General features: G+C 53.4%; 1 protein-coding gene across 8 annotated transcripts in view; it reads right to left on the bottom strand.

Moving 5' to 3' along the window:
• Positions 1-22298, bottom strand: part of JADE2 (jade family PHD finger 2) — a 107334-nt gene that overhangs the window by 29934 nt on the left and 55102 nt on the right. The window contains exons 1-4 of one of the 8 annotated variants that reach the window (XM_081036129.1): positions 16970-18492; positions 14511-14589; positions 8137-8194; positions 6252-6340 (exon numbers count right to left, since the gene is read on the bottom strand). In XM_081036129.1, the coding sequence (XP_080892255.1) occupies positions 6252-6340; positions 8137-8194; positions 14511-14589; positions 16970-17097 (354 nt within the window). In that variant the 5' untranslated portion in view covers positions 17098-18492. The other 7 variants (XM_081036124.1, XM_081036125.1, XM_081036127.1 and 4 more) reach the window with 7 other exon arrangements.

The following is a 22298-nucleotide window of genomic DNA, read 5'->3' as shown; positions in this document are numbered from 1 at the left end:
GTGTGCGACCACAAGATTTGTGGATGTTATTTGAATATTTCATCCTGGGACTTTGAGCTCTGCTTCCTTTTCTCAAGGGTGAATTATTGTATCATAGTGTGTTTCAGACCAAGAGGCACAAAGAGGAAGTTTTGCACTTATCACAATTACAAAGTATGATGATTTGTGTGATTATTTGTTTAATGTCTGTCTACCTCCTCTAATAATCAAGCTGAGAGAGGCAGAGACTGCATGTGTACCCTGTTCATCATTATGCATGTTTGTGGCCCAGTACCTGGCACGCAGCAGATGCTCAAGAAATGCTTGTGGGACGAGTGAATGAATGAATGAATGAATGAATGAATGAATGAAGCTCAGGATTGGTTTGAAGTATGACTGAACTCTGAAACTTCCTGTCGTGCCTTGTAGGGAGAGTGGAGGCAGGGGGCTGGTCCAAAAGATTCTTCCAGGGGGACGTCAGGACCTGGTCTTGGTCACTGTCCCAAAGCCAGTGAAAATGGCTCTGGCCAGGACTGCCTCTCCTTGACCTCTGTCCACATGAGGAGTCCCAATGCAAAGATAGGAGTAGCACCTTCCCTCCAGCCCCTTAAAAAGATGTCTGAGGGTCTGTCCTGGAAGAGCCAAGTGAAATTACTAGCAGATACTTCATTTGCATCACATTTTTTTCCCCTGAGCACCTCGTCTCATTAGAAACAATAGCTAATAGTGAAAAGTAATTGCTCTGTTGTGACATGCCAGGTGCCATGCTAAATATAATCTCGCCTCACTCAGATTTACCCCCATCCTACTGATGTGGAGACTGAGACCCAGAGAGGTTAAACCACTTGTTTAAAGTCTGCACTGTCCTTTAACAGCTGCAATACTACCTGCAAAACACCTAGATAGTTCTTCTTTTTAAAAAATCTCTTTCCTGGGCTAGAACCAAGAGCAAAGTTAGATACTTAAAATTAGACATAAGACACTAGAGAAGGCCACCCCCTGCCCAGTCCCATTCAAGCTACTACATTTGGTCAGATACTTAAAACGCGCGTGCATACACACACACACACACACACACACACACACACTCACTCACTCTCACTCAACATCTCTTTCTCTTTCACAAGGATAACAGCACTTCCTGCTCTTAAAGAGAATTTATTACACACATTTCTTTTGCAAGACAAGTCCCAGAGGCCAGGAGGCCTTTCCAGCTGGCGGGAGCAGCAATGTTTCCGACTATACAAGAAGTGGATTCTGCCCCCCACCCAGAGGAAGGCAGCGGGTGGCTCAGCAAGCAGGCGCTGAGCCCAGCGGAAGGGCTGGAAGGGCTCTCCCCTCCCCACCAACCTGCTGCAGGGTAGCAGAGGAGCTGCTAGCTAGAAACAGGGCTCGAATCCACAGGGGCAAGCACAAGTCCTTTTTACGGATTCTCCTGTTTTCTCTCTCACTTTGCATGTGACTACAATATATGCCATCATTGTTTTAATACAAATAGGTTGTGTCAAATGTCTGGATAATACCTCTGCTCCTTCAGGAAGGCATCTTACTGACCCTGCTGTTCTGGCCACCCCTGCCTTCACCCAGGATAAAAGAGTCCCATTTTAAAAAGCAATGGGTCAAGCCAATAAGCTACATCCTCACTCTTCTTCACTCACTGCCTCTTCTAGGGGGGTGCTATCTTTAGGTAGGAACTCTTACCAACACTGGGTCTTGGGGACACCCCACTGGCGGCAGAGGCTGTCCAAAAGGATCACCTCTTTCTCCCAGGCTCTGGCCCCAGGTGCGAAAGGCTGAACATTCGTGAAGGGCCCCCAGGGAACCTGCAAAGAGGCCCCATTCTCTCATCTAAGGATAAACTAGTTTGTCACCAGGGCCTACAAAAGAGCCGACAGTTGGATCCCAACGCCCACCCACCCTGTTCTGGGGCCATCCAGGCTTCTGTTCCAGGGAGGCCAGCTTCACTTCCACTCGCTCTGGGATCATCCCCACCCCCAGGCTCCACATCTACAAAACAGAAATTCCATGGCAGAGTGCAGGGGAGGGCTCTACGGATGACTCTGGGGCTCAGAGAGAAAGTCACTTGCCTAAGGTCCCAGAGCTCAGTGACAAAGCTGGCTGCATCTCTCATAACGGACACTTTCCTGTATAGCACCTGCATCCTGCTGACAGCCAGAGGGCACGCTCCCCGGGGACAGGGCCTGAATTTTCTGTCCCCCTAAAAGCAGCAAGGCCTATGAGGTGCCCTTGAGCGCTTGCTGAGTGTAATCTGTGTCAGTAGTTCTTGGGTCCTGAAGACCCATGTCCCGGCCCAATGGCTGACTTCTCGGGACTCTGACTTCCTAAAAACACAGCTTTCTACTTCAAGGCAGCCTGCCGGGGGGGAAACCCCCACCGCTTAGCCTGCCCTCCCACCTGCCTCTCTGCTGCGCCTGAGGACGAATAGCAGACTCCAGGTCTCTTCCTGAACTGACCTGCCAGGCTGAGGGTTTGGCAGAAACCTGTCAGTCTCCTGGCAGCAGTGGGGGGCGGGGTTGAGCTGGGGAACTGCCCCCACCTACACATTGCCTCTGCTTAGTCTCTGAATCAGTCTAGAAAGCCTCCCCCACCCCCACCCCCTACACCCTGTCAACTTCAGGACCTTCCAGAACGGTCCAAGCCAGAACTCCTATCTTAGTAAATTAAGGGCAAAGGTCTATGGCAGTAGTTCTTAACCCTGGCTTCCAGCGGGAGGACTTTTAAATAGTACAGGTACCTGATGCCCAACTCCAGACCATTTACATCAGAATTCCTGGGGGTGAGATAGGATGGCGGTCTGTGATCTCCATCAGATTCAGAGATATGACCCACAAAGTCTGAAGCACCGATAATGGTTATGCCATTTGGTGAGACAGGCCAGGCCAGAAACCCAAAGCTTCAGCACCGTTTATACACAAATACCACCTCGCCAGGCCAGGTCAATGCCTTCCCCTCCAGGACTTAAGCCGCAGGGAACAGATCGCAGCTTTGTTGGGATACTGCAGGCAGGCAGAGCAGAGGAAGGCAGCAGCTTGTGTCCTTGGCATCAGCCCCACCTTTTCCCTCCACTGCCAGAAGGGATCCTGGGGCCAACCTTGGTGCACTTCCACCAAAAATGCTAACCCAGACTCCCAAGACCCCCAGGGCTGCCCCTTCAGCCCCCAGCATGGAGGCCACACTTCCCTTTCACTCTGGCTGAGGAAGGCCACCCACTGGTTAAGGGCAGGAAGAGAAGCTGGGCCTCAAGGCCTCGGCCCTGTCCAGGGTCCTGACTCCTGGTTGGAGCACTTTTCCCGGCCCTGGGGCACCTCACTCTGGTATAAAGGACGTCCCTTGATTTGCAACCTCTGGGTGCACTGGAAAGGGCGAGCCTTAGTAGGTCATCACAGAGGCAGCCCCTCTGGTCTCACCTAAACCCAACCCCAACCCTTTCCATAACTGTTGGCTTCACTAGGTGCTAGTGTTGCTGCTATGCTCAGTACTCCTGGTCACCCCGCCCACACCCCATCACTGCACACGCTCACAGATAAGGAAGACAAGTGAACCATGCAGCCACCAATTAGGGGGCTCTTCTTGCACCATGCACACCAATTTGCAAATATTCTGCCTGGGAAGCTGGGCCAGACAGGGAGCAGACCATGTGACCAGACGGATAACCTCCCAACAGGCTTTTTTACTCAAGGGGACAGGGCAGATGGGGCCCCCAGATCCCCTCTCATCAGGGACTCTAAAGCCCTAGGCCCTCAAGTGGCCCAGCAGACTAGAAAGGCCCTCCCCTCCACCCCACTCACAGAAAGAGAAAGGAACAGCCCAGTGAGATTTAGTGCAAAGGTTCTCTGTCACCAAATCCTCGCTTTCATCTCTGCCTTCTCATGAGCCAAATAATTTGGAAGCTTTCATTGACAGTTTCCGCTCTGCCCCACGATAGCTTGGAATTTATGGTGGCTACGGCTCGGCCTCCTCACTTAGGGGACGAGGGAAACCTAGCAGGCTGCTCTCCAGCCTGTTGTGGGAGGAAAAGCTTGTCCTTGGCGACAGTTCAAGGCGGGGAAGACTTCCTCAGCACTCCTGGAGCCCAGGACTTGAGGGCGGGTGTCTCCAGTGAGGCCTCACAACCCCCAGGGGCTGCTGTGCTGGAACCCAGAGCCATGCAGAGGTAGTCCCCTCCCCGCAGGGCCCAGCACCAACGCCCTCACAATGGCTTGACTCTATTTTTAGGAGGGGAAAGGTTCAAAGGCTCTGAGCTGGAAAACCCAAGAGGCAGGGGAATTTTCAGCCCCATGCAAATGACTCTTTCCCCTCAGTGTTGGTCTTGTTGACACCTGTTTCCTGCCAGCCGCCAGCTTATCCTGGGTGTAGAACAGCGCTCTGCCTGGGATCTCTGTCCAGAGAGGTGGCCCCTCCTCCCACTGGTGCGTGGAGGGAGCAAAGCAGGGGGAGTCAGAGGACGGAGCCTCTTCAGAGCTCCCCAGAACTTCTCTTCTTCCAACCTGAATAGCCACAGTAAGCAGGGGGCAGGCTCCTCTTCTCCGAAATGGACGTGACAATTGCTGCCTTCCAGGATCAGGAAGGCACATAAAGATGGCTATTGTTTTACTAATTTAACCATCACAATTGGTGAGGCCCTGCAGGTCTCAAGATGAGGGGAGGGAGGACGGGAGAGGAGAAAGGGATGGTGGAAGGGAGGGACGGTCCCAGGGGCTCCCAGAGCCTTGGCACTCTGCCTTGTACTTTCCAGTGCACCTGGGCACATGCCACCCCCAGAGCAGGGCCAGTCCAGGAGAGCACTCCGAGCCATGAAGAACATCCTGCCAGGGCACCTCTGCTCCAGCCGGTGTTCCCGTCCTAACTGCATTCCTGGAGGTGCCTCCTTCCATCTCCACCCCTCCTCCACGGGGCCAAGGGAGAACAATGGGCTTGGCGATGGGGGTGGGAGGCATCAGGTCTGCAAGGCTCCCCAGCCCCCATAAATGGAGCGTCTTAGGGACAGCCAGACCCAGGAGGTGGGAGTTCTTTTTCAAATGCAAGGTTCAGTGGAAGACACCCCCACCGCCCAGCATCTGGCTAATGACAGCAGCACCAAGACTGCCCCTGTGGTGAGGGTCGGGAGAGGAGGGCACCAGGCTCAGAACACAGATACCCACCCCTACCCCAAGCCAAGCCAAGGGCTCAGCTCCAGAACCCTGGGCCTTCCCACCCTGGGAACTGTTGGCCCCCAAAACTTCAGGTCTTGGCTACATAACCTTGGGATCCTCAGTTTCCTTATTATAACAGGACTGAGAACTCTGGGCCACTTTTAAGGATTAAAAAACTAAAGTGTCTGTTGTACACCTGAAATCTATGTAAATTTACTAACAATTGTCACCCCAATAAATTTAATTTAAAAAAAAAAACAAAAAACTAAAGTGTCCGGCCAAGTGCCTAGTACTTAGTAGGCTGCACAGCAATGTACTAAGGACCAGATTCAACACCCCCCTCTTACATACACAATGCTCTGCAGCCTCACTGTGCCCCACAAAAGGCAATGAAGACCCAAGAGGGAGCAATGAGGCCCCTAGGGTGTGACTTTTTCCATTCCCCCACCCATCCCCAACAGCTCCAGAAGCCAAACACCTCTACCTGCCACAAGACACATCCCAAGTCAAAGTAAGGAAGGCTTACAATGGAGATGCACATGAACCGGGCATAATAAGGAGCAGATGACTTCACTGGATGACTCTCAGGACCCCATCTTGCAACCCTGCATCAGCAGGCCTGTCTGTCACCCTTGGCTCAGCCTCCAAAGTGTCCCGAACACTACTGCCTCTTAGAACACTACTGCTTCTTACTCCACGACCACCACTGGGCTCGAAGCCACCATTGTTTCTCTCCAGGTCCACTGCAACTGAAAAGACTGTTTCCTGCTTCAGCCCTTGTCCCCCGCATTCCCTTCTCCTCACTGCAGCCAGTAGGACCTTTCATTAAAACATCAGACTAAGCCATTACCCTCTGTATGATCCTAGAAAGTCATCTCCTCTGACTCAGACCAACAGCAGCATCTCGACAACAACCCAGGGGCTAAGAACCGGTACCCCCCCTCCCCCACCCCCGCCTCATTCCTCTCAGCCACACTGGCCTCCCCTGGCAATACGTGTGCCCTCTGCCAGGAGCGCTCTTCCCCCGACTATCTGCAGACCTCACTCTCCCCAGGTCTCCACTCCTGCGGCCTCCCCACTTCTGCTTCCTCTTTCTCCAGGACACTTGTCATTACCCACCTCTGAGGGTTTCTTTTCGTTCTGCCGGGGCCAGCCCGACTTGGTGCTGCTGGGCAGTTTGGAGCATCTTGAGGCAGATGTAGTGTGACCTGCAGAGAGAATGCAGCTCATTAGAGGATCCCGGAAGGCTGGGAACACCCCCCACCCACACTCAAGCATAGGAAGCCTATAAGGAAAGCTCTGGCGTGAATATTCAGGAGGTGGACATCTCTGTGAGCACCTGGTGGACTGTCCCTGCTCTGGGCCCCTCAAATGATGAGTGGGGACATGACGCCGCCTCCACTCGTCAACCAGAAGGGCCAGAAGGGGATTGGGGGGAAAAAGGAAGTAACTAGGACTTAGTATTAGCTTGTTGTGTGACCCATGCCAAGTCCCTTGCCCTCGGTGGTCCTCTGCTTCCTAACCTTGGTGTGATACCCAGTGGGTAGATAGAGGCAGGACGGCAGTGGGAAGAGTACCATTCTAAAGCAGACCCAGAGCAGGCTAGAGCCCTGGCTCAGCCACCTACTAGCTTGTCACCCTGGTCAAATGACTTCATCTGAGCCTCAGTTTGCTCTTCTACAAAATGGGAGCAAGAGAGTAACAGTCTTTCCAAGGGTTGTGAGAATTCGATGAGACCATGCCTGTAAATCTTAGCACAGTCCCTAGCGCACAGTGCTGCCTCAATAAACATTAGCTATTATGCGGGTCCGAGGCCTCCATCCCTATGGGTCAAAGGAACAGCTGCCATGGGTGGGCACAGCGATAGGTGCCGGTGTGAGAGGAGTACGCCTCCGTCTGACCCAACTCTGATGTGGCCACAGGGCTCAGCTGCCCAGAAGCCCACACCTGTCGGTGCTCCGCCCTCAAGGGTTCCTTTGCCTGCAATAAAGTTAGAAGTAGAGGATGCGGTTCTTTTTGGCTCTACTGAGCCAGGCCACAGGCAGCGTGGTTGCAGCCACAGAGGGCCAGACGCTGTGATCTCTTGCCGCAGGGAGGAAGGGCTGGCCAGGTTAGACACCAGAGCCAAGCTGAGCAAACAGACCCCAAAGGACAGCAAATGAGACCTGGAGGAGGGGAAGGGACTAGGACCTGACCCACCATCCTAGTGCATCTGTCTCAGGCTCTTGTTCAGAGGGAGGGGTGAGGACCTCTGGCAGCTCTAAGAGGCCCTGGTGATCTTCCTCATCCCAGGTGCTCACCACATACGTGAACACACTGGCGGCTGGAGTTGCAGGGCTCCAGGCGCGGCCTCCCTGGCAGTGCAGCCTGGGCTTCCACCATGCAGACCCAGATTCCTGGGGCAGCTGAGAAGAGCTGCCCTCTGAGAAAAGCTCTCACCTTACACAAACGTCCCCCCAGTGTCAGAAGAGGCGCCCTAAGCCCTATTTTCTCATTGACAATGCCCTCCCTCTCCAAGACATCCAAATAACACCCCGGGCCCATACTCAAGTCTACTTCTGGGTTCTATTACCGACATCCCATGAAAGTCAGACTCCATTAATATGTAAGGCGAATATTTACTGAACACCTATTATGTGTCTGATCTAACTGGAGATAAGGCAGTGAGCAAGACATGACCCCTCTTATCAAGGAGCTTACCAGTGATTAGGAAACGATACTTGTCAGATAATTAGAATAGTGACAAGTCTTCTCCGGTTGTGTCGAGACCCCCTCTAGGGCCCTGACCCAACAGGAGAACCACAGGGCCAGAGATGTGATCTAGAATGAAGAGGACAGCAAGGCCCCGGGAGCCAGAGTGGTGTGGGGACTTCCTTAGAAGAAGGGGGACCTGATCTGACTTATACTTTAACCAACATTGAGACCACGGGGCAGCCTTCCCCAATCTGGGCCTGGCAAGTATACAAATGCTTTCCCAGTAGAAGCCCCAAATGGAAGACCTTACTGTCAGTGGTGTCGGAGTTGTCGCTGCTGATGGAGTATTTTCGCCTCTTCTCTTCCATCTGCAACAAAAGGCAGACCCCATTATACTCACAGGCGGCTTGGGAAATCCTCACTGTCTCAGAAAATCACCAGGAACCTACCTCCCCACACTCACCCGGCTGTAGCAGAAGAGAACAAGGCCCTGCCCCAGGCTTCTCCTCAGCCAGTCCCACCCCCTTCCCACCTACCCTAGGGAGGGATGGGGTAGGAGGAGAAGAGGCTGCAGCCCCCACCTCCTGAGCCCTGAACCTCAAAGACGTTGAGTCTAAGAAAAGAGGGCTGGGGGGGGGAAGAGGGGCGGGGAGTCAGCATCCCAGGCTAAACAGCGACTAGGAGCTGCCCGGCCCCAGCTTCCACTCAAGGAAACTCATGCCCTCCTGTGAATCCACTATCACCCATGAGTTGCAACTGGTGCCCCGCTGGGTGCCAAGGAGGGGTGGGCAGAGGAAACAAGACTGATTTTTCCAGTAGGACCATGCTATCTAAGGACAAGCCAGCCAAGATAGCACTGAGGACACATCCGGAGCAGGGCCGCCAGGGGGTGTGGAAATGGGGGTGGGGGCAGGGAGGCTACAAGCTGGCTCCCTGGGACACACCAGGCCCAGCGTAACCGGTCCTGGGCTAGGTTCCCTCTCTACTCCAGTGGTCTTCTCCAGACAGAAGTACAAACCAATTTTATCTCGACTGCAGTATTTAACTTCAAGGTAAGAAGGGCAGCTCTCCCATGCCGGGCTCATTCCTTTACCCACACCATCTCAGCCATCTCCTGTTCCTAACAACCCGGTGAGTTGTAAGCTATTAGCTTCATTTACTGGGGAGGCTCAGTGCCTTGTCCTGCTAGTTAGTCACTGGCGGAACGGATTTGAGTCCATGTGGCCTGATTCCTGAGCCACACTGAGCTGACTTTGTGCCTTCGTCAGCTCCTGCCTGTTGGAAGTGCTTTTTCACCCACTATTTCCTCTAATCCTGCAGAGTCCTGGGTGGCAGAGCCTGCTCCTGGCCCCTCTTGGAGAGCAGCACACCGAGTGGCTTGTTAACATGCCCTGGTCTCACAGCTAGCCAGTGGCTGAGTCCTAACGGGAGAACAGATCTGGGGCTCCGGGTCCGGAGCGCTTTCCACCATGCTCCTGTTAGTCTGGACCCTGGGCTGCCTCACTCCCCACAGCAAAGGATAAGGAGCCAGGGTCAGCAGGGAGCAAGCCCCGCTGCCCAGCCCAGCTGCAGGCCAACCAGGCTCCCCACCCTGCCTGGGATCCCACCTGCCACCTGCTGCCACCCCAAGTCTGCGTTTCCCCTTCTCCTACTGCAGCCCTGCGGAGACCGGGACCTTAGGCAGAGCGTGACTCCCCAGACCTCTGAGCTGACCGGGACTGGCCTGCCTCGGGCTTGACCTCAACCAGGAGCTTCTCTCCACCCCAGGGTCCCGCAACAGGGATCAGGATGACGGGTTCATTGGGGCTGCTTGTTGCCCAGCTCTGCAGCTCTACAGAGAGCGTGGAGGTACGGAGGGACGCCTGGTGGTGTGGGCAGCATGGATGGCAGGGTGGTGGGACCAACGAGCACACACTGCAACAGGGGAGGGAGACATCCTGATACACGGGACCTCACTAAGCCCTCAGAGCAAACCTTAGGTGCCAGTAGGCCAAACAGTTCCTTCCCTTTTGCAGATGAAAACGAAGCTGAGAGGTTAAGTGACTTGCCCAAGATTGCAGTGCTTATAAGGAGTCTATCTGACTCAGGAGACCATGCTCTTGACCTTTAAACCTCCCTGCCTCTGTGCAGCAGAATGCAATCAGGCCAGTGGCCCAGGTCACAGACTAAATGGGGCAATGATGCCCCCCCATCCACAGCAGCCCATCCTCATTGTCCTCTGGGGTCTGAGGGTGACAAAGGTGACTTTAACAGAACCCCAACTCTAGCCTGTACCTTACCAACCCAGCCCTGCCACAGGTTGGGTAGGGGTAGGAGGGACTATAAATGCACCCACCTGTTTTCCCCTGCAATGGGCTGTCCAGGAATTGCTTTGCTCTGCATTTCTAGCAAAGCGGGCATTTCCAAGCCAGGTTCCCCCATAGCATAAAAGCAGCAGCTCTAGAATCAGAGGTACCAAGTTCAAATCCTAGCTCTACCCCTCACTAGACCAGGGACCATGGAAAAGATACCCCTCCTAGAGGACACAAACTGGATCTGGATTTTTACAGAAATCTCCTGAACTTAAAATGTTGGCAACTGATTCAGAATTTTTAAAACACTTTGAGAGGGCCAAACTAAACACATCTGTGGGCTAGAATCAGCTAGTGAAAATAAATGAGAGCAGCCTAAGGCCCTTAGCACAGTGGTTCGCTCTCCACATAGGTGCTAGGTATTAATACCTTGGGCCAGGTGGACAGTCCTATGAGCGCCTACCTGAATCGGAGCAGTAACTATACAGTAAGGAAGGTCCTCTCGAGCATGACCCCTGACTGCCGCTACCCTTCTCACAATGCTGTTTCCTGCTGCCCAGGACCTGCACCCCACTCGCGGCCAGTGGCCAGTTCCCCATCCAACCTGTCCTCCATGAAACGCCCCAGAGTCCTCCTAGCAGGATGCTATTAAGGGAGCGGATTTTGTGGCGGCTTAATTGGAATAATAAGTAGGCTTCAGAGGGAAGCCACTGTTTTGCGAGTGAGGCTTCTTCCCTTTGAACCAAGTCTGTTCCAAAGGCCTCCCCTGCCTCAGACGAGCCTCTACGGTCAGCGGCTAACAAAGCCCTAGATGAGACCTGGGCCTCCCTGTGGGACAGCCCTTTGCCCCATAAGCCCCCCACCCCCACCCCAAAAGGGGGGCAGGGAGGATTCCTTCACCAAAGCTGAAATCCAGGGCTGCAGATGCAGGTGGAGGGAGCCGAAAGTTGACCTTGGCCTCTGGGTTTTCCCTCCACTGGCCCTTCCAATCTCTCCCAAGCAAGGTCTGCTCTGGCAGAAAACCTCAGTATCACAAGGTGGCTGTTTCTGGGGACAGAAAGTGCTCCTGAAACCCTTCCTACAAACGAGACTCTAGGAAAGGGTCCCGTTTCCCCTCCATTTGTACCCCCCCACACACCATCCCGAGCATGGAGACACAGATAGGAAGCTCTTCTTTGGGAGTGTGGCTATCAGAGGGTCCCCTTAATGGAAGCGCAGCCCATGGCCTCTCTGTGCATTGCAACCCCACAGCCAACCTATGGGCTCTCCCTCCAGAACATCCCGTGAACCACCCCATTTCCTCCCATCTCTACTTCTATCACACTAGTCCAGACCCAGACTCCTCATTTATCTCCCAGCTTCTACTATCGCTCCCTCCTAATCCAGGATCCACACAGCAAACAGAACGATCTCTAAAAAGCATAAATCAGATCACGTCATGCTCCTATTTAAAATCTTTCAAAGGCTTCCTCGCTGACCAAAGGACAAAACTCAAGCTCCTGACCACGAGAACCTATATGATTTGGCCCCTGCCTACCTCACAAGTTCACACGAACCACTGCGCCTTCCCCACCACTTTCCAGCCACACAGGCCTCCTTTCATTTCCTGAAACAAGCCTAACAGTCCACGCTTCAAGACCTGTGCACAGGTTGGGCTCTCTGCCTGTAATGGTTTATGCAGTCTATGCATGTCTGACTTTTCATCTTTCAGGCTTCAGCGTAAATGTCACAGAGGCTGTGCCTTGTCTAAAGAAAGCTCATCAGCCCGTTATTCACCACCTTTACAGTATCTACCCTAATTTGTACCTGTTGAGCTACTTGTTGAATGTCCTTCTACAGAAAGTATGTTCCATGAGAGTTAAGTCTGTGTGGATCCCCACTGGAGCCCCAATGCCCTCCTCACGTTGCACGCCACACGTAATAGGGACACGATCCATGTCTACTGGAGTACTGAGCATATTCTTGTTCCCTCCCTCCAGGAGAGTAGGGACCACACAGCCCAGCTGGCCTGCCTGTAGTGTTCAGGAACAAACACCCCAGCCCAAGATTTCGTCCTGTTTTCACAGCCCCCTTCCCCGTCTTCACCTCACACATTTTCCAGGAGGCTTTATTTGGTTGGACTCCTGGCTAATGATCAATGTCAACTCAGTAATAGGGCAGCAATTTGGTGGCAGATGTTTTCTTGGCAGCACTAGTCATTGGTCTTAGAGGGGGCCTTGGGTCTGGACTTGAAACACCAATGCCCAATGCCAGCCCCCTTTAAAGACCTTTCTGCAAATAAACTCAAATAAACACCCTGGGCCTCCATTAACGCCCTTCCAGCTGACCCTGGGAACAGTGGGCCTTTCAGGCCTGCTACTGCAGCCGCTCTCTGGGCAGTTAAAATACCCCAACGTGGCCTCTGGACTCTCCTCTCTGGGGCCACCAGGCCTGCCCTGACTGCCACCACACACAGCAGGATTTCGTCTTCCTCCTTAAAAAAGGGGGGTGGGGGGTATGGGGAGGCTTTCAAACAGGCAATTTACCATTCCAGACACAATCTTTCAAAGAGAAACAAAAACTCTCCCTGTCTGAGGCAGACCACTAAGGCGTGTGTGTAATAAGATGCTAATACAATTTAATGATATTTCGGCTGGAAAACCTGTCCTCAGAGCCTCCTTGTGTCGGCAAGGCCAGACATTCAGAAAACAAGAACTGCACACTCTTAAATGGCTTTAAACGGGGGTCAGAGCCCCACTCTTTCCTATCTCTCATTAACTTGAATGCCTTCTCAGGGACAGTAATTGCCGTTACAAAAATGATTTTGTACACAAGATCCTCAAACTTGCTTCTCCAAGCACAAGGAAGCCCAAACTCTCCTCCGACACCCATCATGGCCCACCTGCAATTCTAAGTGTCCCAGAGTGCACCCAGCTTCCCTCAAAGATGCTGCCCACACCCACTCTCCAGGCCCAGTTCTGGGGACATACCGAGGAGATCCTGGGAGAATGAAAGGGGCTTTGTCTACTTTGTCCTTCAGCACCTCTCACCCTACCCTCCACCTCAGAGAGGGCAGAGCTCAGTCCGCTTGCTCCCACAGATGGCTGCCCATTGGCAACTGCAGAGTGCTTCTCATCCCTTCTTCAGAGAAGGGAGCTGGCTCTTCAGCCTAGCCTAAAGGGGAGAGATCAAAGGTCAAAACTGTATCTGGGCCCTCTCCAGATCATTAATAATAGTAAAACTGGCTAATACTAATCAAGTGCTTCCCACACGCCTGGCTTTTGGTTTATTCTTTTTTATGCCACATTGCTTAACCCATACACCCACCATGAGGTACGTACTGTTATTAACCCTATTTGTAGATGAAGAAACTGAGACACAGAATAACTGTCATCACTGGTGACTGCATAGGCAGCATTTAAATCTAAGCCATCTGACTCCAGATGGTATGCCCTGTCCCACTAGGCTACAGCGCAACTCCAGAGTGTGGCTGGGGTACTCCAGAGTCCTATGGGTTGTCCGAGAACCTTCCTGGATTCCTAAGCCTTGAGCAACATAAGTAAGGGTCCTATGTGGAGGTCAGGGAAAGCCAGAGGTACCCCCTCTCCTCACAATTCTGATGTGGACTCCCCTCAGATAACTTAAAGGGAGAACTGTGAAGTCCACAAGGAGCCTGCTGGATGAGCTGTGAAGAATATGGACTGGAAACCTGACCTGAATCTTGGGTATAGGACAACTACCTCCCTGGTAACCGGAATACCAGTGAACTACCAGTTAACCAGAACACCCTGCCCCCACTCTCAAGGACATAGAAGTCAGTCAAAGGCCTAATCTCACGACTCTGGGGTGCACCTGGGGACTGGGACCAGCAGTCCCACCTCACCTGTCAATGAAAGCTAAGTGGAGATTTCTAACCACCTCTTGGATCAGTGTTACTGGCCATTTAGCCAGGCAATTTAGGGAAAGGAAAAGTATGTTGGATGGGAAATATTCTGGAAACATTTGCTGCATCCTGAGCCCAAACAACTTTACCCTTAAACACTTCATCTCCAAAAGTGCTGGGGAGACCCCTGGCCAAACAGTTTCAAATCCAACATTCACTCCAAGTCCTGCTGCGAGGACTTCCCTCTGCGAGGCATTTGCTGTGGAACCAAATGCTTTTCCACTCTAAACAACAGCCAATAGCACTTGGGACAACTGAGAGGGCTCCAGATCAAACAAACATCCCTTTTTTTTCTACCATGCAAACTTTCTCAATAAATTATTCGCCCACTTCGGATCAAAGCTTGTTTTTGCAGCCTGTGACCTAAAAAGCAAATAGCATCTCTTAAACATGAAAGCCCTCCTCCCTGCCTGGGTCGGCTTTATTACTCATTCCTTCCCCTTACAGTTATTCTGTTGTTATTTCCCTCCTCTGCTTGTTAGATGGCTCTGCGAGTCCCAACCCGCCCCAGGAAGATGGGACAGGAGGGATGGTGCGTTCACTTGGGGCCCAAAGGTGAGAGAGGAAGTCAGGGTAGGGGAGAAGCCAGCACCCTGGGAACCCAGGAAACGGGGCCAGACCCGGTTGGCAGTTCTCTGCCTGGCCCTTTTGCCAAATGTCCTACTGGGAATTTTACCAGTGAAGGGAGTTAATGCCACCCTGGAGAGGAGGGGCCAGGCAGCCCTACCACCACACGGGCCCAGAATTCAGTTTGCTACAGAACCGTTAAGGGGGTTCTCCTGACAGCTTCTCTGGGCTCAAAGCTCAGCGCTCCTCCCCTTCCAACAAAAGCAAGGCGGCAGGTCAGTCGTGCCCATTCAGACCCTCCCCTTTGGCAATGCTGAGTGCAAACAGGATGCCTCCTGATGACCCCCTGCAACTCAGCCCCTGAGTAAAACTTCGTCTGTGTCTCGGAATCCCGCAGTATATGGGGGTGGAGGTGGGGGTTGCCAAGTGCAGGGGCAAGGTTTGAAAATCTGCATAGATCGGAGTTGCCGGCTGCAGCCTGCCCTTGGCACAGGGCAAAGGAAAACATATCCCTTCCCGCCCCCACTAGCCCTGGGCACGAGACTTGCGGCGAAGGTGGTAAAAAAAAAGTCAAGTGCCCGGGCCGACGGCAGAGGCTAAGGGGATTGGGAGTGGGGGTGGCACGCGCCTCCAGCCTGCCCCTGGAGGCAGTCCGCGGGACAGCAGGCTGGAGGCGCGCCGGCGTGATTCCGACCGCAGGAGCCGGGAGGAGGAGCCGGAGGTGGCTGCGGGGGGCTCCAGCCTAGGCGAAGGAAGGGCAAGAGGCGGTTCGGGCCCGGGGCGGCGCCGGGAGGTGGACTAGACGCCCGGGGCGGAGGAAGGGGTTTAGGTGATGCGGGTAAGGGCTACCGATCCCCTTGGGGGGTGGGCAGCTGTGTGTGGTGGGGTACAGGGTGCGTGTGTGGAGATGTCCTGGGCTTCTGGAAGCTACAGTGAAGCCTTCCTGCCTGTGTCGCAGACAACCCCATCTTCTGACACAACAGCTACTGATGGCCTAGCTGACCCCCTCTCATCCCTTGGCCTGGAGAAGAGGGTGTCTCAGGGCCCAGGGATAGAGGGAGCCACAAGTCTGCACACTGGCGGGGAGGCGGCGGGCGGGAGCCGCTCCGCAGGCGCAGGCGAGTGGGTGGGAAGGAGGGAGGGAGAGAGAGGAAGAGAGGGAGGAAGGAGGTGAGGCCGGGAAGATGCCACTGCCGGGGGCGGGGCCCGACCGGGATCCGGGAGAGGGACTGCAGCGGCGCTTGGTGGGGGCGGGGGCTGCAGTGTCACCCATTTGGGGGTCAGGTGTGTAAGTCCCAGGCTGGGGCCGTCACTTGCCTACGTCTTCCCGGTACCACCCAGGGCGCAGGGGCGGAGGCGAAGGGCCGGGGACTGCAGAACCATCCCCGGAGCGGGACGCGAACCGGCTGAGTTGGGATAAGGTAAACAAGGGCCACGCCCCCTGCCGTCGCCCCGCGGGCGCGCACCCGCCGCTCCGGCCGCCGCCGGTACATTTCCACTCTCTCAGCGCTTCTCCCCCGCCGGACTCCCGCGCAGCCCTGGAGGTGGGAGCTGCCCCCAACCCCAGCCCACACCCCCTGCGCCGGGGCCGCGCACCCTTCATACTCACCTGGAAAGGGCGTCCCCCACCCCTCCAAAAAACTGTTTAATTTGTGCAGAGCCTCCGCGCCCGGGAGCTGAGCATGCTGCCCCCGCGTGCAGCGCCCGCGTGCACCCAACCCGGAGAGGGGGCGACAGGGCGGAGGCAGTGGCCCCCGGAAGGTGTCTGGGACCCGGCCGGCTGCACGTGAGCCCAGCGCGGGGTCATGTGCACCGGCTCAGCCCGGTTCGGCGCCCGGACGTGCTGCGTATCAACAAAATGAAACTCGAGGCGACAGGAGGGCAGTTGGCTCTGGGTCCTCCGAACCCCCGTCCCCGGCCGCGCGACCTCCCCTCCGCACCGGTCTCCCGCCGCAGTCCCTCCGCCCGGCTGGAGCCCGCGGGGCAAGTTGCAGCCCCGGCGCGCCCCCGCCCGCCCGCGCCCCCTCGCCGGCCCGGGGGCGCTTTGCCGCAGTCATTAATAAAGAAGGTCGCCAAGCTCACCCTTCCAAAAGTTGTTGTTGCATGCGCCCCTCTCAGCCTCCCCGCAATGTACTCTTTAAAACACGACTGACCAACATGCGCAATCTCTCTCCCCTGTGCTGTGCATCCCCCCTCCCCCCCGCGCGCTGGCTTCCTAGAACAGGCAGCCAGCAGGAGAGAGAGAGGGAGCGAGTGAGCAAGAGAGAGAGCGAGGGAGCGAGGAGCGCTGGCAGATCTGTTGCAAAAACACAAAATAACGCTGTGGAGATGCGCAGGGCCCATCGCTGGGGGCTGGATCTTACCTTGCTCTGTGGTGCCCTTCCAAGGGGCGCTGCCCTCGGCTACGCGCCGCGGCGGGGGCCGGCGCGGGAAGGATGCTCCCGAAATCCGGAGCTCCAGGGGCCGGCGCGGGCGGGCGGGGGGCGCGCATCCATCCGGGGTCGCGGCGAGGGAGGCGGCGGGGCCCGCGGCGTCCCCGGCCCCGCACCCCTACCGGGGACGGTCAGCCTGCCTGACCCGACCCCTTGCCGCTAGGAGTGGGAGCAAAGTAACTCCATGGACGCTACTCACTCTCCCAAAATATAGCTTCCAACTGCGATGGCCGCGGTCGGCACCATTCACCAACCCCCTGTGTATGTTTCTGTTTCTTTTTAAACCAAGACTTCCTTGTGATCTCTTTAGAAAAAAAAAATGTGTTGGGGTGGGGGTGGGGGTGGGGGCGGGCGGGAGGAGCAAGGGAGGGGGAGTAGCCACTTTTTTCTTATTCACTCGGATCTCCACTCCTGACACCCCCCCGTCGCCCGCCCCCCCACCCCCTGCACCCAGTTGTTTGGCTTCAGCAACGGGTCCAGGTAGCGTTCAAGGCCTTGGGAGAAGGGTGCCCTGCCCGGTCGCCCGCCTGCCTACACCTCGAGCTCGGACTCCCCAAGGGCTCTGAGGCGCCCCCAGCCCGCCCTGTCCCCAGGGCCGGGCCCGAGCGGCGGCTGCGCCCGTGCAAGTCCCATCAGGTCTGCTCACACTTCACACACTCACACACATACCCCGCCCCTCCACTCTCTCACTCACACTTTCTGCTCACACCCCGCCCCCTTTGCGCCCCAGACCCGGGCGGCGCCCCCCGCAACCTTAAAAAAAAAAAGCAAGCTTATACTTAAAAAAATCTTTTGGCGCCATATTAATGACGTACTTAAAATTTGCCATTTCTCCCTGCGTCAAAAAGACGTTTCTTTGCAAATAACAGCCTGAAGGCGACACTCGCGGAGGGAACGAGGTTTGCACTGAGCACCCCGCCTCCCAGGGCTCCGGCGCTGAAAGACCCTCGCCCTAGGCCCTGCTTCTGAATCGCTGGTTTAAAAATGCGACTCGAATAAAACGCGTGGCGTTTTACAACGCCAGAAGTGAGCAGAAAGTGCTGGCAGGAGCAGAGGGGAGGGGCGCGCGCGAGTCTGGGGGAGGGGGCGCGGCCCTCCTCCCCCACCCACAGCAGATGGAACGTAACATCCCGGGCGGGGGAAACTTGAAATTGTGGGCGACCTGAAGAAAGGAGGGGCGGTCCTTATAGAGGGTCCCTCTCGGGTTCGTCGCCCCCTCCCCCCGCCCGGTGCCTCCTGGCACCCATCTCTGCCCCGCATTTCCGGGGGGTGGGGAACGCAATGATGGGTGGGTGGGTGGCTGCACGTCCTGGCCCCAGTAGGAGTTTGCCCTGGGGTATCTCCTTCCCCTTGCTTGTCCTTCCCATTCTCCCTAAAGGGTTAAAAACCGAGGGGCAACTTCCAAGGGCTGGCACTTGGCGAGGAAGCGGGACGCCCCTCTCCCCACCCTTCGTCTCCTCGCCCCTCCTCCTCCGGCTCCACTTCCCGACTTGACCTTGTGGTGCACAAACAGTGCGCTCGGATCCTCGCAGTTTCTGGAAGAAGAGCTTGCGCTCGCCAGGCGGGCGGACTGTCGGGCGGCTTGCGGGCGGTGGCGGGGCCTTGGGTCGGTTCCCGGAGCCGTGGGCCACACCCACTCAACTCGTTGCGCCCGCCGCGCTCACCTTCTCTCGAGGAAGGAGTAGGGCTGGCCTCCTGGATGGGGAGGAGTGAGGGGCAAGCTGCTGCCTTCTCCGGATGCTCCCAGCTGGGGAGGGGGTGGTCTGGTCTCAGGCGGGGTTTGGCGGGGGGGAGACCTGGGAGCCTGGCCCAACATCCCAAAAGTATCATTGCCAACTTTTTCTTCCCCCTCCGTTTTGGCTGCCCCTCAAAGATGATCGAATAATTTTTTCAGCTCACCTTTGGCTTTGAAGGCACATGGGTGAGTTGTGAACCGGGACAGAACCACCTTCCCTCTCCAAGACTGAAGGTTGTTTATTCTTTCTTTCCCCTCCACCCCCTTCCATGCAAAGATAAATATTCAATTTACATAAGATGACATTTATGTGACAATTAAGATTCCCCAATGGAATGTTGTGAACACATTTGCCTATAGGAGAAATAAATCTGATAATAAACAAACTCATAATAACAGCACAAACCATCTGACAGTGGATTGTCTACACAACCAAAAGGGAGATGATGGATGCTGAAATAAGCACATTTTACAAGAAAGAAATAGGAGCTCAAAGGGAGTCAGTGCAACATTTCTCTTCCTTGGCCTTCATTCACAAAATCTGGGGAAGCTTGTGCCGCAAGATTGAGGGGCTGGGTATCACCTCCCAGTCAGACCTGGTTCTAGCTCTCAGTGGTCAGTTGGTAGAATTTGCCCAAGCCCAAGCTCAGTGCCTGGAGACAGATGTGGCTGTGAGCATGTAACAAAATGGTTAAATACTTGGGTTCTAATCCTGGCTCTGCAGTTAGTTCAGAAACTGCTTGATGTAGGCAAGTTAATTCATCTGTCTGGTTCTCTTTCTCCTCTTCTGTACAATGGTGATGGCAGGGTTCCCCAGGCCATGTGTGCACATAGACATATATGAAAAGCAGGGCCTGGCTCGGTGCATAGTGCACGTTAGCACTTTCCCTGGTGCTTACCTTTTAGAAAGGTGAGTGTGTTCTCTGCCCTCTGAAAGCTCTTAACACTGAAAAACTGGGGGACAGTGATTTCTGTCTTACCTGCCTTGAGGACATATACAAGATCTCCCAAAAGGGAGTGTGGGAAAAAGGGAAGGCCAGGAGAAAAAGCTGTGATAGATGGTCAAGGACTTCATGGTCAAGGTCCAGATGGCAGTCTAGCCACACATCTGAGGTGGGGGTGAAGGCACCAATTTATAATGCGCCAGTCCAAGGGGACTGCTCTGGTTAGGTCTAGTTGCAGAGGGCTTACACGCAGGAGAGGACTGCACAGGCTCCTCTTAGCCATCAGGGTCTCACGATCCTTGACAAGCAGCTAAAAAATGACCTAGAGAAAGAGGGAAGGGATGACCATCTATAGAGCACAGACTGTGCTGTGCACTGTGTGAGCTAACCCATTTCATCCCTACAAAACCCCATGTTACCTATCCAGAAAGGGTTACTAACTTACCAACAGTTACACAGCTAGCAAGTGGTGGCAGAACTGGCACCTAGTCCAGCTGACCTTCAGACCCACCGTGTTTCCCGGAAAATAAGACCTAGACAGACAATCAGCTCTAATGCGTCTTTTGGAGCAAAAATTAATATAAGACCTGGTATTATTATATTATATTATATTGTACTGTATTTATTGTATTGTATTGTATTATATTATTAGACCCGGTCTTATATTTTATAAGACCTAGTATTATATTATTTTGTATTATATTATATTATATTTATTATATTATATTACACCCTGTCTTATAGTAAAATAAGACAGGGACTTACATTAATTTTTTGCTCCAAAAGACGCATTAGAGCTGATTGTCCAGCTAGGTCTTATTTTCCGGGAAACACGCTATGTGTTTTCCATTTACCACACTGCCAGAAATGAAAAGTATTAGTATTATTGGTTTGATTGGGGTTGGAGGCCTGATTGCTATGTAGGCAACAAAGAATTTTATGGGCAGCACTTTGCCTGTGAGGTGATTCTCTGAGTTTGGGTATGACCCAGGTACCCTAAAGAGTCCTTGGAAGGACTTGTTTAGGACGGCAAGCTCCATCAGAATCCTTGGGTTCCCCACAGCTCTCTGCTACTGTTTAAGGTTAACCTTGGAAATGTTAACAGAATGATAACTGTAAAGCTAATTATAACTCTTTAATGTTTATTAAACGTCTCACAAATCATTAACTTTTTACAAAAAAAGAAAAAGAAAAGAAACAGAGTTCTTGGAGATACAATCATTCATTTTTTTCAACAAATATTTATCGAGTGTCTCCTGTATGCCAGGCACCATTCTAGGTGCTGGGGACACTGTACAGACATGACAGACAAAAACGCCTTTTCTCATGGAACTTTCTTTTTAGTGGAAAGAGATACACAATGAAAAAAAACAGTTTTTAAAATATTATATTGGAAGGTGAGTAAGTGTGATGGAGATAAATTAAATGGGAAAGGGGGCTAGCGGAATGTGGGGATACAATTTCAAAAGAGTCCTCCGGGAAGAGCTCAGTGAGAAGGTGGCTTTTGAGTAAAAGTAGGTGAAGGAGTGAGCTATGAGAGTTTATGGGAGAAGAGCATTCTAAGCCCAGGATTCTTGACCTGGAGTCCACAGACACCCCCCTCCAGAGGTCTGTGGGTAGAATTCAGGGCGTCTTCACCTTAGAAGGGAAAAAAGATTATACCTGTATTTTCACTTCAATTGAAAGCATGTCCTTCAATTATGAATGCAGACGACAAATCACAGCGATATTAGCAGCACCTGTGACTTGTTGCTAGTAGAAATCACAGATATTTTCATACCACATTATAGTTTTTGCAAATCGCTTGAAATATCATACGCATCACTACTTCAAAATTATGCTGCCAGCTCTTGTAATTTAATGAATTTAAAGAAATACATATTACTATATTACACATTTACAAGTATTTTTAGAGTAGTATGTCCATAGAATTGGTTTTCTTTATAATTTATGTAACTTGTTGTATGGATTTGAAGATATTATACTCAGAAGGAGTCCACAGGTATCACAAACTGATAAAGGGCCCATGGCACAAATTCCAAGGTTAAGAACCTCCCTGTCTATAGGGAGACCAGCAAGTACCAAGGCCCTGAGGCAGGAATGTGCTTGATATGTACACGTGCAAAGGAAAGATCATATAGGCATTGTTAGAAATTTGGCTTTTGCTAAGAGTGAAATGGAGGGTTTGGAGCATAAGAGTGACACAATCTGACACTGGATTTTACAGGTTATTCTGCTGCTAGATGGAGGGCAGACTGAAGGGGGAAAGGCTGACGCAGGAAGACCCGTTAGGAGGTCACTGAAATAAACCAGGTAAGAGATTTGGACTAGAGTGGTAGCAGTGGAAGCAGTGACATTCTGTATATATTTTGCAGATAGCTCTGACAGAATTTGTTGATGGGGTATGAGAAAACAAGGAGTCAGAGATGAGGACAAAGTTTCGCCTTGAGCCAGTGGAAAGATGGAGTTGTTATTAACCGAGATGGGGGAAACTAGGAGGAGGAGGTTTTAGGAAAGGATAAGGGGCTCAGCGTTGGACATGTTAAGCATTTTTAATAAGCACCTGGTCATGCTTGATGCC

Source organism: Rhinolophus hipposideros, assembly GCF_964194185.1.
Source record: "Rhinolophus hipposideros genome assembly, chromosome: 23".
Taxonomy (NCBI): Eukaryota; Metazoa; Chordata; class Mammalia; order Chiroptera; family Rhinolophidae; genus Rhinolophus; species Rhinolophus hipposideros.
This window is presented reverse-complemented; position numbering and strand designations above follow the sequence as displayed.